Genomic DNA, 13,915 nt, shown 5'->3' with positions numbered 1-13,915 from the left:
TTGGATCATCTGTATATCCAACAAAGTGTGCAGAGAAAAATATTAATTTTCTCCATCCTGGGACAAAACAAGATGTCAGTGACCACCTCCTTCCTCCTGAGTTAGTCACAGTCAAGTCTCAGGCACAGGAGATACCACCACTTCATGTGACTCATAACTTGTCGTATATGGGAATTTTACCTTTTAGAGACCCCTCCAAATAATCACTATTGATTTTGTTAATTGTTCCTTCATATATATTTTCCATAATTCCTCTTGATTCATCTTTTTCCTCCCTCATGTCATATTACGATGATTATCATCCTTAATATTGAAAATACTTTCCTCAGTTTGTTCAGTCCAGTATTGCTTCTGATACGTTCTACAATTTTTTTTCTTTGAAGCTTTCAGGTAGTGTCTAGTTATAGAGAAATTTCTCAATATCTTTTACATTTTCTTGAATAGTCTATTTCAATATTAATATTCTCTTAAAGCTTAAAACCACTATATTCATCTATGATTAATCGCTATGAATGTGGATAAGGGAAGATCTCATTTTATAAAATGTCAGATTCAATATGAGCTAAAAGCAAACTTACCATGTTATTTTTACTGATATTAGACTACTTGAGCATATTCTAACCAACCGATTATTTCAAACATGTGTACGTCTTAATTTCCTTAGTTACTATACTAATTCAAAAAATTTTTTTCTGAATCATTATCTCTTATTTTCTGAGTCATTGTTTTTGTGTTGAGGTCATCTCTCCAATCTATTCCTAATTTTCTTATTCCAGAACATTTTTTCTTATACTTCTCAAAAAGTACATTTCTCTTCCCTTGCCATTGGGCCTCCATATGTACTACTCTTTCTGCCAGAAATCCTGCTCTAATTCTTTTTTTTTTTTTTTTTTTTTTTTTTTTTTTTTGCGGTGCTGGGGATCAAACCCAGGGCCTTGTGCTTGCAAGGCAAACACTCTACCAACTGAGCTATCTCCCCAGTCCTCTAATTCTTTATATACCTAGGCCCAGTTAGAAAAGAGCGCATATAGTGACAGATGCCTGAAATCTTAGCTACTCAGGAAGCCAAAGTAGAAAGACTGCAAGTTCTACACCAGAAGCCTGGGCAACTTCATGAGATTGTCTCGAACAACAACAACAACAACAACAACAGTGCATCTGGCACAATGCAGTTATCAAATATGGCTGCAAAAGGCCAAGGATTGAGGAAGATGAATTCCTTAGTCCCAATGGTCCACAGTTGGTATAAGAATTGCTATTTGGTCTTTCAGTTCATACTTCCTACAGATAGCCAGTATTCCCTAACTCAATAGGAATAAATATCCTCTGTCACATCATTTCAACAGCCTGTGTTCTTATGTCTGTGTCCCACTCCATATTTCAGTATTTAGACCTAATAACAAGTCAATGAATGAACCAGGTAATGTGTAATAGTCACAGTTATGTTAAATCATTAAGTAGAGAATGAGGTTACAACCAGAAATAACAAGACAGGATTTGAAATGCTACTATGCTTCTAAAAATTTGTCAATAGCCACAGAATACACTGTGTTGAGGAAGCATAACATTGCAACATGATCTCCTGCACTTTCAGGAAGCACTTAAGGGGGAGGGGACTGAACCTAGCAGCTGGTCTACCTCTACTGGCTGCGTGTCAAACTCAAGCCATCACTTTCTAGGTTCCACTATTAGAGCAGGCTATCTTGGGTTCTAAAAATGTCAGATTATTACTGAATTCAGTATCATGTCCAGAAATCTTAATATACAGTTCAACTGTCATTTTTTAAAATACTTTTTTTTAGCAGTCGATTGACCTTTTTTTTTTTAATATGTGATGCTGAGAATTGATGCCAGTGTTTCACAAGCTCTCTACCACTGATTTACAACCCCAGTCCTTGATTGTTGTTTTTACTCATGGATGAACTATTTAGTGGATTAACTAGTTTCATTTCATTGACAAAAGGCTGTCTGATAACCCTAGAAGAACTACACAGCTTATATAAATTAATGGCTTTGTTTGGAAACCATTTTATAAACTGGGTGAGGTGGCACAGGTCTTTAATCCCATCTAGTTGGGAGGCTCAGGCAGGAAGAGCATAACTGAGGTCAGCATGGCTAACTTTGTAAGACCCTGTCTCAAAATAAAATAGAAGGGTGACAGACATACCACAGTGGTAGCATGTAAGGCCCTGAGTTCAATTCCTAGTACTGACAACACACAAACAAACATACACAATCAATTGCTTCCCAACATAAGTAAATCCACTTACTAGAAGTCATTCCTTGTTGTGGCTGTCCCATGTTAGGCCCTGGATTCATGGACACTGGTACCATGCCTGCAGCATTTGGTAGCATGTTCTGTTTCTGTAGTCTAGTCCTTCGTTTTTCTTCTAGTTCCTTTTGAATCTTATATATCTTCTCAGCTAGAAGGTGATAGTATTCAGCCTTTTTGAAGTGAAAGAAGAGAGTTGAGGGAAAAAAGAACTATCATTGGTTAACTGAAAAAATAAAGAACAAATGTAGGATTCATTTAAAGAGTAGACAGAAACTAAAATCTAATTTATCTTCTTTGGTCATTGCAACAATAAGTTCATGTTTGGAATGATCACGTGGCTAATAAGTTTTATTATGAATTTATACAATAAAGTATGACCTCTAAAAGAAGGTTTCCAAAATATACACTGGTAACTTATAAGACAGGGAAAGAACATCCTACATTTCAAGTTAGTGTCAATTTAAAAAGAAAGTTCAATTAATATAGAGAAACTACAATACTACTTGAGACGAAAATTTCGAACAGCTAATATAACTTGTTCTAGAGAAAATAGTACAAATCTGTCATTTTAAGGTGACAATCTAAAGTACATGTGAGTGTACTGTATTAAGTGGAAAAATATAAGAACTTTGATGCTATACACAAAAATTGCTTTATATCGACTGTGCTGACATAGAACAATGAGGCAGCTTTTAAAAGGGAGTACTCTTAGAAGCACTGTATCACCTGTTATGTTACTGAAGTGTAAATTAAATAATCAGAACAGGTCCACTTGTAATTCTCAACAGAAAAGCAAAATTTGATGCTCACGCGATTATTTGCAGATTCATACATGTCCCCTTCTACTTTTCGAGCATATGCAACTAGGTTTTCCATCCGCCTGTCTTTTAAAGCAGCAGGATCCGGAGTAGGAAATATGGCTTGAACACTGGAACAGAATATCCTACCATTGTAATGCCATGTCAGCTTTTCACTCATGTCACAGAAATGTACAATACTATTATATAAAATATAACGTACAATTATATTTTTCCTGATTTGTACACTGAACATACAGAATTAACGGGGGAAAAAAAAAGATGTATTCATATATATATATAGCAATACTTACCAAAATGAAATTTTTTTGTATTAAGACAAAAATGGTCTGATTACAATATAAGAAATGACTCCATAAAAATATTCTCTGGTTCCTATTACTCTATATGAATACCCCCCAAAATTATAAAGCACAAAACCAAAAGAAAAAAACCCTGACCTTCGTCATAATAGTTCAATTATACAGTACTAGAAGGAACCAGATCAAGACAATGGAGGTGGAAGTTTAGAAGGCACAACTTGAGTTGGTACAAAAGGTCAAAGTGCACAAAAAGCTTTTAACATCAAGCCAGATCAATCTGAAATAATGTACTGCCTCCATCAATAAATAAAAGTTCCCAAAACAATTTAATTACAAAATTACAACATGGTTATTCCTTATTAATTAATTAAAACCACAGTATTCATGCCTTGTCAAATTCCATTTATGGTGCTACCATATTATAAGTCCTAAGTGAAACTCAGGAATAACTGATAGGCTAATGTAACAACAAAGTAAATTAAACCAACATAAGTCTGATGATTCAATCAAGTCAATTAAAAAAAAATGTGGCTAGTAGTACACACTACTTGAAAGGCAGAAAGAGGCAGGAGGATCTCAGGTTCAAGATTAGGAACTCAGTGAGACCCTGTCTCAAAATTGAAGGAGAAAAAAAAAAAAAAAAAAAAAAAAAAGGTTAGGGTTTGTAGCTCAGTGGTATTGCAACCCTAGGTTTAATCTCTAGTATCATCTCCTAATCCCACCAAAAAAGAGCGGGGATGCGGTAGGAGGAGTAAAACAAAGTAGATCCTGCTATGAGTGGAGTTGAAATGGAAAGACTACTTTCTCCAAGAAAAAATGCTTCTTGCTTTTTCAAGGGTGAAGTCTAATCCATAAAATCTAAACTCTGCTTTTCTGATCTTGGGTACACTAAATTTTACCACTCCCTATGTTTTCATCTGACAAAAACTGCTTCAAGATGGAGTCTGTGAAGAGGAGTACCTGGCATACATCAAAGTCACATAGTGCAGAAAGTATTTTATGAACTATCATGTACATTTGGAAGACCAGAAGACCGGAGCAACCACCTAACTACATTGAACTTGTCAACATAATAAAAGCTATACCAGGATTAACAGAAAAGGATCTTACCTCTACAATATTTTAAAAAACTGAGAACTAAGTTTTCATATGAAATATAAATCCTGCAAGGCAATGACACTAAAATGAACAACTGTAAATTAATTTATTCTTTGTTGACACTAGGGAGAATAGTTCACACAATGTTAAAGTTGAAAATCTATAAACGGGAGAGAGAAGAAAGGCTGAGAAGCAAGAATGACACAAGAACATAATTATCAACATCGATAGTATCATTACCAGTAATACTTCTTTGGTGGTTAAAAGTCTAGCAGATTGGAAGAATGCTGATGTAACAGCTCTTATAAATAAGACATACCCACAATATTACTTACAGTTTATGAACAAGATGATTTCGAAGATCCTGAGTAATATCTTCATGCCATTGTTTCCGAATTCCAGTACTGGATGGTTGAGCAGCTGTTGGCATGGGACCCAGGGAGGCCACACTGGCATTTTCATTTATCATTGGGCTTTAAAGTAGTCATAAAATATTTTTAGTGACAGGGAGGAGAGAGAAGACCTCATTTAATTAGTGCTGACAGTGATTACTGCCATGGGTCCAATAACCAAGGGCAAGCCTATATGCATAAAGGGGGGACTAATTCCCTATGGCAAGTATATGTACACAAGGGGGAATATATGCATAACTACATTTGTTTATGTGTTTGCACTGGTGAGAGGGGAAAAAAGAATTATACTTCCTTCCATAAAGGAGAAAATAAAGAATTGTGTTCGGAAAAACAAGATCATGTCAAATGACGAAGCTGTCACTTGAACATAGCTTGTCTCAGGAACTCCTTGGATAATGGGGCTCTTAACTACAGGATATGTAGAACTCTATTTTCATGCTGATGTGATCCTAAAACTTCCTACTGTGTTTGGAGTTCTATAGGTTACCCCAGATTACTGATATGATTTAAAGTAAGAGTAGAAAGTACAACATATTTCTCTTATTTCATAAAGAAAATATCAAGAAAGCTAGCTAAAACACTCAGGAATTCATCTGAAATGTGACTAAGGGTCAAAGCAAAACAAAACTTACTTTTGAGAATTTATGGCTGAATGCAACATTGAGTCAGAAAGAAGATTCGGCGTTTGAACCCCTACACCTCCATTTACTCCCATAGGAGTAGCACCTATTTCAAAACAAAGTAAATAACAGAAGACAGAAATAAATAAAATAGCCACCATTCAATAAACAACATAAATTGAGACAAATGACAAATCAGAAAAATTCTGCTGCACATGCAATAATTACCAACATTATATTTAGCAACACGTAAAAGCTAATACACGTAAAAGCTAATACACGAAAGTACCCTTATGAAACCAATAAAAGATAATCCAAGAGGAAAGAAATGGGCAATTCCCAGAAAAAGAAATATAACAGCTTTGAAAAAAAGGAAATATGCTGAACTGCACTTAAAGAATTTGAAACAATATATTTTTAAATGTAAGAAACTGTCAAAACTTTTTAAAAGTTGATATTTTAAAACTATGTGTTGAGCTGGGTGCAGCAGCATATGTCTGTAATCCCAAGGCTCAGGAGGCTGAGATGGGAGGATCTCAAGTTCAAGGCCAGTCTCAGCAACTTAGTGAGACCCTGTCTCAAAATGAAAAACGAAAAGGGCTGGGGATATAGCTCAGTGGTAAAGCAACCCTGGCTTAAATCCCCAATAACAAATAAATAAGTAAATAGATATAAATAAAAAACTGAAACTGTGTTCAAAGGACTATGGGGAAAAAACCACTTTCAACCCAAATGCAGGATGAATAAACTAAGAAACTCTAGGAACAGGTATTTGGTGACTATTAACATATGCAAATTTTCTTTGACATAGAATTTCCACTTCTGATAATTTGTTTTATTGTTATCTATGTATAGATCCAGACTCTACAGTAGCATAGATTCAATAATATTAGAAGAAGCAAAAAATTTAAAACTACAAAATCATTCATAGAACTGAACTATACACATGTACTTTCATAAGCACAGAAAATTTACGTAAGGACATAGGCGTATGTTGACTGCTCGACACTGGGATGAGATGTAGTGTTAGGGTTAAAGAAAAACACATTTAATTGAATATTCCTGTAAAATGGTTTGAATAAGCTCTATGTGTATGTATTTCTTCTCCAATGAACAATTATAATGAATAATTTATTTAAAAATATCCAACAGTAAATTCACACTAAACCAGATTTTCATGTCAGAACTTTATTAATATACACCTAAAGTTATTTCAAAAATAACAAAACTTCCCATTGAAATGCAAATAAATTAGCTAGATCTATAAACAATATTTAATGAAGACAAGTACTGTTCTTTCATTGTGGTTCCTAAATATTTTTCTTCTGATATCAACAGCCTGGCTCTCTGAAAAGTAGTTGCTAGAATGGTCTTTCTAAAATTAAACTGTGTTGTTTACAATTCTGTATTTGTCACCATAGACACTTCATATGTAAATAATACCTTTATATAAAAATTGTGTATGTGTAACAGATTTGTTTTACTGATGGCAAAAACAATAGTACAATGAAGGAGAAAACTAGCTACACAATATATGAACTTGCATATCTTACTTCTTTCTGATGGCACAGGAAATAGAAAAACATTCTTTCCAAATTCTCCAGATTCATTTAACATTGGTTCCCAGTAATAGCTATATCATAGCTTGAGAAGAAATACCCAGCTACATTGATTAATTACTTAAGACCCTAACAGTGCACATTCACTTTAGAATACAAGAAAGCAGGGAATCAGACTTTACCAGCATTACCAAGAAATTAAAAGAAAGAAAATCCATAGCACCCAAGAACCAGCAAGAGAATATACTTGTTTTCTAAATCTTAGAAGGGATCTCATCCCAATAAAATTTTCAGACTAACTGAATGCACTAGTAACCAGAAGATTGAGAAAGTGTTACAACATAATCACATAGGGCTCTAATTGATGGTAAGCTATACTTGAGACCAAGCTCCCAAGCCCCCTTAGTATGTCTATTCCACACTCCAGCATGGAACATCTGAAAGCTGCATATCATTTTTCTACTACTACCTTGTCCATCTGTTACCTAAAATTCACACCCTGATATATTCCAGTACTACAGCCAATTGTGCCACAATGAGACATACCTGCTACCCAAGTTGGAATTGTGAACGTATTTTCCACATGGCATCATTATGTTTGCTTCAGTTTTTCATTCTCACCAGTACTACGTTAGGTTAAGATGGTGTGACATACCTCCATAATAAATACTATATTTGAATGATCTCAAATACTGGGGACATAAACTAGAGATAAGAGCTACCAAATAAGTGAGATGTAAAGTCTTTGTAAAAAGAATACAAAAGCAAACTGAGAAAGTAAGTGTCTCATAATAACAGAATTTTTATAAAATACCTGAAAGATGATAAAAAATTTGAAGGGCAGCAATAAAACAAGAGAACAGGAATACTATAAAGAATAGGCATTAATCTAGGCTTGGGGTGCACACCGGTAATCCCAGTGACTTGGGAGACCCTAAGTAACTTAGAAAGCCTGTCTCAAACAAACAAACAAACAAACAAAAAACCCGAAAAGGGCTGGGAATGTGGTTCAGTGATAAAATATCTTTGAGTTCAATCCCCAGTACCCCAACTCCCCCACAAAAAGGCATTAAAGGCAAACAGGAATATGAAGATACATTGATAACTGATATTTTAAAAAATGTTCACACACATACCACTGCTAAGAAATGTTAGTCTGAAAAGTTTAACAAGGAAATAATCAGACAAATCCATACAGTGGGACAATTTAGTCAGATGACTTTTAGATTAAGAGAGACAGAAGAGGCATGACCAAAAAATGTGTACACAGAGTTTGGGGTAAAGTGGGGAAATTTAAATGAATGTTGTATATATGTCAGATGACATTATTGAATAAATATTAAATTTTGTAGGGCTGGGGTTGTAGCTCAGTGGTAGAGTGCTTGCCTAGCACATGCGAGGTACTGGGTTCGATCCTCAGCACCACAGAAAAATTTTGTAGGCTTGATAATGATATAATTATACAGTGCCCTTATTAGGATATATGCTATAATGTAATTAGTTATAAAAAACTGAGATGCCAAAAAATAAAATAAAAAGTTGAGATGCCTCAAATCCATACAGAAAAAAAGCAAATATGGTAAAAATGTGGAAAAATAGCAAATCTAGGTAAAAGATATGTATAGACAGTCTTTATCTGACTCTAGGTAGGTTAAAAAAACTCCAATTTAGAATTTAAGGCAAAATTTTTATTCATATATTGGAAACAGGGATGAAGAATTCACCAAAATGTTATCTTTACCTCAAATTTGCATTAATGACCAAGGGAAGAACGTAGATTTTAAATTACTACTGTTGTGGACACAGACATTTTTTGTAGCCCCAATTTCGGGACAGAATTTTTCTAAATTTCTAATTACATATCTAATCCATCTTATTGACACAGTCCCTAAGAATGTCTTAGGGTTAAAATGAGGTGGATGAGGCATTTTATGTCTATTTGGTAAAGCATCAAAACATTTTCGTTTGTTCAAATAACAGAAATATACTCAAGGAGGCATGGTGGGGGATAGCTTAATGGTGTACTGCTTGCCTAGCATCTGTGGGGTCCTGGGTTCAATCCCCAGTACTGCGAAAAAGGAAGTATTTAAGTGGAAAGAATTTTTCCTGTACTGAACATATTTAGACTTTTATTCTTATTAGCCCCTAAAAGATATAGTAAGATAACTACATAGCAATGAAGAGATGACTGAATTTATATAAGTTGTTGTTTAGAGGTTATATGAAAACATAGTGTCACTTTATATATGGGACTTGAACATCCTATGATTTCAGTATCTGTGGGGAATCCTGGAACCAGACCCTGTGAATTCCAAGGCATGACTAAACTTTTTATTAGTAAACACAAACAGACAAGGAGAAAATGCCTTGACTGAATATTAAAAAAAAAATAAAAATAGAGCAGGGCACGGTGGGTCACACGTGGAATCCCAGTGACTTGGGTGATTGTGGCAGGAGAATCACCAAATTTGAGGCCAGCCTCAACAACTTAGTGAGATTCTGATGCAAAACAGAAAAATTTAAAAATTAAAAAATAAAATAACTGGGGATGCTAGTAGCTCAGTGGTAAAAAGTCCCTGGGTGCAGCCCCCAGTACCAAAAAATAAAAATGGTAATAGAACATCCCAGTGGAAAAAAGCTTTAATTAAAAAAAAAAAAAAAAAGGGGGGGGGGGGGGGAGAACAGGACTAGGAGAGTGGTACAGTGGGAAAGCACATGCCTGGCTCACTGGGTTCTATTCCAGCACTGGAAGAAGGGGTGGGAGGTAAAACAGCACTTGAAAACTTAAGGCCTCCTGTGAATCTAACTTTTTAAACAAAATGACTTAGATGTTTAACTGCCTGAGAGCAAAAGGAAAGTCAGAGGGCAAAGCACTTTTTATCACATGCAAACAGAGCAAGAAATAAACACCAAATTAGGATATCAGAACACTGGCAAACCAGTTTATTCAAAAATCTATTTCCAAAGGCACACTATTCCTGATGCCAGTTACATGAAATCTACAGCAACAATAACTACAATCATTTCTCTACATTTCAAACCTAAATAATACCTTAAGCCAAATACAATTTCTGCTGAGTTTTAAAACTGCAAAATAATTGGAAACCTCAAAGTCCATTTGTAATAGATCATTATATACAATGAAATACTACACAACTACTAAAAAAGATGTACTAGATACAGATTATGAAAGATATACACACAGTAGTTAGAAGATACGGAATAACACAGGGATCTTGTCTAACTTTCATTTCTAGAAATTTAAACTCCTATATGCAAAATGAAAAAAAAAAAAAAAAAAAAAAAGATAAAAAATGATGTAATTCAAAAGTGTTACCTCTAGTATATGGATCATAAAGGATTCTTCTATGGTGTGATTTTTAAGAAAAATTTATATCCAAAATTAAGAAAATAAGAGAGAAAAGAATAAGTAGTTAATACTGCAAGTACAGATGTCATTTATACACCCAACCGATATCATCTCTGCTACTAGGAAGACACAAACTTACTCAAGTTGCTCATGGGCCGCATGCCTTGGGGAGACTGCCCAGACGGCTGATTTTGCTGGTTCTTCGCCTGTACCTGGGGTTGTGGTGGCATCTGATTTACTTGATAGGGTAGTCCAAGAGCTGCATAGGCTCTTTCTATAGAGCTGGGATCAATCTGACTAACAGTGCTTAGGCTAGGGGTAGACTGTTGACCCACCCCTAGAGAGCTAGGGTTTCCGAGTCCAACTGGTGCTCCAGTCAAAATTGCTATAGAAGATGAAAGACATGGCATTACAATATTAAAGATGGTGGGGGGGAGAAAAAAAAAAAAAAGACTGACACGTTTAAATTTCAAAAACCACAAAATTATTGTTAGGTGATTATGAAATCTCATGTATCTTGTCTCCCATTATCTGTGAAAAAACTTTCTAGATGCAAAACTGAATGGGATTGAAAGGGATCATAGGTATGAAAGTTTTTTGTCCAAAATACCAAACAGGCTGTATCAAAGTCCCCACCAATAGTATATGAATGCCTCAGAACCACACAAATAACCAAATCACGAAGCATCTTTTCTGTCAATGAGATTTAAAAAAAAAAAAAAAAAAAAAAAAAAAAAAAATGCTATCTATTCCATTACAAATTACACAGTGAACTTTGTGTGTTTCTTCCCTCTGGTGAATTATTTCCTATTCTGAATTTTCTTCTGGGGAATTCATGATTTAATGAACTTCCATTGTCACATCCTTTACAACCCTAAATGCTTAAAGTTTATGGTGACAGAAATGTGATAGATGTACTTTTAAAATGCATTTTTACTTATACTTGTCTTTGAAAAGTACTTTTTCATCAAGAGATTTGAAAAAATCTGTTTTTACTTCTGTTAAAATAATTTCAAATTATCTGACTATTTAGATTTCAGGTATAAGAAAGTAACTTGCTCACTGCCAAAGCAATTATATTTAAATTTCCATGCATTTAAAATGGAGCACAAATTCACCTACTGCTGTTTAAATAGAAGAATGAATATTGAGAGTTCCTGGATCTTATTTTAGCTATTAAACAGTTCAATTCCACACATTAATGTGGTTAAATGGAAGCAGAAAAATCAAAAGGAAAAAACCATTTTTTCAACATAGTATGACAGTACCAGGCAATTACAGGAACATCACATAATCAAGAAGTACCCTGGGCTGGGAATATAGCTCAGTAGTACAGCACTTGCCTAGTATGTGTGAGGCTCTGAGTTTAAATCCAGTACCACAAGAAGAGAAAAGGAAAAAAAAAAAAAGTACTCTAGATTCTATCAAATAGCATGGTGAGAGTCTCAGAATAGCTGTGGTATAAACTTCAAAAGACTTCATCACTTACACTGTTGATTTCTTTTATCCCCAGCATTTTTGAGAGGGAGACACACAGGACAATCGTGCCTTGTACAATTCTTCCAGTGTGAAATGATTTGTCTAGAAGATGCGCAGTGTGCCACTAAAATGGAGAAAACATTTTCAAGAGCAGGATTTTCTTTTTACATAAACCAGAGCTAACTTCTTGATCACTTACTAAGTGCTACCACTGTATCAACACATTTTACCTTCTTAACTGTGCTACTGTATAGCACCTATTACTACTCAAGAGTTTAAGAGTACAAAAACAGGCCAACAACAAGAAAAAAGTTTTTTGCACATGGCCACAGTATTCACAGCTAGATTCAAACTCTGTTTCAAAGCCCCCATTTTCTACCACTATGCAATATGACATACTTAAAGATATTCTAAGTCAATATGCTGACACATGCCTACAAACAAATTTTTAATTACTTTATACACAAACTACTACTAAATTGGATAAAACTAGCTGGGTGAGACTATTAAACAGTATTTGGGTACAAGACTGTTAGTATATCTTCAATGATAAGAAAAGGATAATATAATGGGGCAAATCAAAGCCAGCAAGGACCATCTCAAAATGGAAGACCTTTTTTGGGGTTGGGGGGGGTTGAGGGTGGGTGCCAGATATTGAACTCAGGGACAACTTGGCCACTCAGCCACATTCCCAGCCCTACTTTGTATTTTATTTAAAGAGGTCTGAGTTGCTTAACACCTCACTGTTGCTGAGGTTGGCTTCGAACTAGTGATCTTCCTGCCTCAGGCTCCCAAGCTGCTAGGATTACAGGCATGCACTAAGGCGCCTGGCCACAAAGTGGAAGATCTTTGAATCTTAACTCTCATACTATCTCTCTAGACATCTGCTCATTAAATGAACTTAATTTTTATCATTTCCTGATGTACTGGAGGACTATGAGTAGAGGAGTCTCGAAACGATCTTTGTTGATAGCAACATTATTCATAATTGCTGGATAGCCAAGTGGTCCTTTACCAGCTGGATTAACTGTAGCACACCCAGACAATGGAATATTTTTTAAAGCTTTACTGAGATATTAAAAAACCTACACACACACACACATTTTTAATGTATTTGGACATATGTATATACCCATAATACCATCAGAATAATCAACGTAAAAAACATAACCAACAACTTCTTATGTGGGTCCACTCACCTTGGCAGGACTTGCCTGACTGGCAGTGTGTCATATGGTTCAGGACGTTCTTCATTGTGCGACAGTGGGGAAGGTTGCACTGCCTCACTTCCCCGTTAGCCTGTTCCCGGCGCTGGCACTTGTGAGCATGGAGAAGGAGAACCAGTTGCTGCTGGATAAGCTTTCGCTTCTCTGGGTCAGCTGTATGTGCTCCAGAACCCATCCCCTGGGCAACTGGGGTCACCAGGCCTGGTTGCTGGACCTGGGGGGCAGATTGTTGGCCCTGTGGGATATAACAATAAAGATACATTTAACAGTAAATGTCATAGTGTGTCATCTCTTATTAAATAGGGATCTAGATAGTTTCTATTAAGATCTTTATGGTTGGTCTACTATATGCAAGACTTCTTTTTTTTGATGGGGGTTCCAAATACATAAATAAATGATGACTCCACCAAGAAGCTCAATTTAGTAAGAAAAAATTATGGCATTAACAAATGATGTAATTAATTTATGATATACAGAGAACTAAATTAAAGAGAAGAACAATGTAAACTCCACTGGGAGAGGGGAAAGTGAGTAGTACTAAGGCGTAAGACTCCTTTAGGTTTTAAAGAACAAGGTACCTGCCAGGTATGGTAATCCCCGCTATTCAGGAGGCTGAGGCCAAGAGGATTACCAATTTGAGCTCGGCCTTGGCAACTTAGTGAGATCCTCTCTCAAAAAAGGGAGGGGCTGGGATTGTGGCTCAGTGGAAGAGTGCTTGCCTAACGTGTGAAGTACTGGATTTGATTCTCAGCATC

The 13,915-nt window shown here is 35.5% G+C and overlaps 1 protein-coding gene and 1 long non-coding RNA gene across 3 annotated transcripts in view; one reads left to right on the top strand and one right to left on the bottom strand.

The window, feature by feature from the left end:
- EP300 (EP300 lysine acetyltransferase) overlaps positions 1 to 13,915 on the bottom strand; it is a 73,845-nt gene that overhangs the window by 28,562 nt on the left and 31,368 nt on the right. The window contains exons 4-10 of one of the 2 annotated variants that reach the window (XM_079140782.1): positions 13,134 to 13,395; positions 11,945 to 12,058; positions 10,595 to 10,840; positions 5,539 to 5,632; positions 4,829 to 4,966; positions 3,086 to 3,203; positions 2,271 to 2,445 (exon numbers count right to left, since the gene is read on the bottom strand). In XM_079140782.1, coding sequence (XP_078996908.1) covers positions 2,271 to 2,445; positions 3,086 to 3,203; positions 4,829 to 4,966; positions 5,539 to 5,632; positions 10,595 to 10,840; positions 11,945 to 12,058; positions 13,134 to 13,395 — 1,147 coding nt within the window. The remainder of the gene's footprint in view (positions 1 to 2,270; positions 2,446 to 3,085; positions 3,204 to 4,828; positions 4,967 to 5,538; positions 5,633 to 10,594; positions 10,841 to 11,944; positions 12,059 to 13,133; positions 13,396 to 13,915) is intronic. The other variant, XM_079140781.1, reaches the window with a different exon arrangement.
- On the top strand, positions 7,472 to 10,465 carry LOC306661705. The gene is made up of 2 exons (XR_013763945.1): positions 7,472 to 9,495; positions 9,564 to 10,465. It is a non-coding gene; the product is annotated as an uncharacterized lncRNA (long non-coding RNA).

The sequence above is a fragment of the Sciurus vulgaris genome (assembly GCF_902686455.1).
Source record: "Sciurus vulgaris genome assembly, chromosome: 5".
Taxonomy (NCBI): domain Eukaryota; kingdom Metazoa; phylum Chordata; class Mammalia; order Rodentia; family Sciuridae; genus Sciurus; species Sciurus vulgaris.
Note: the sequence above shows the minus strand (reverse complement) of the source record. Positions and strands in the feature narration are given on the sequence as shown.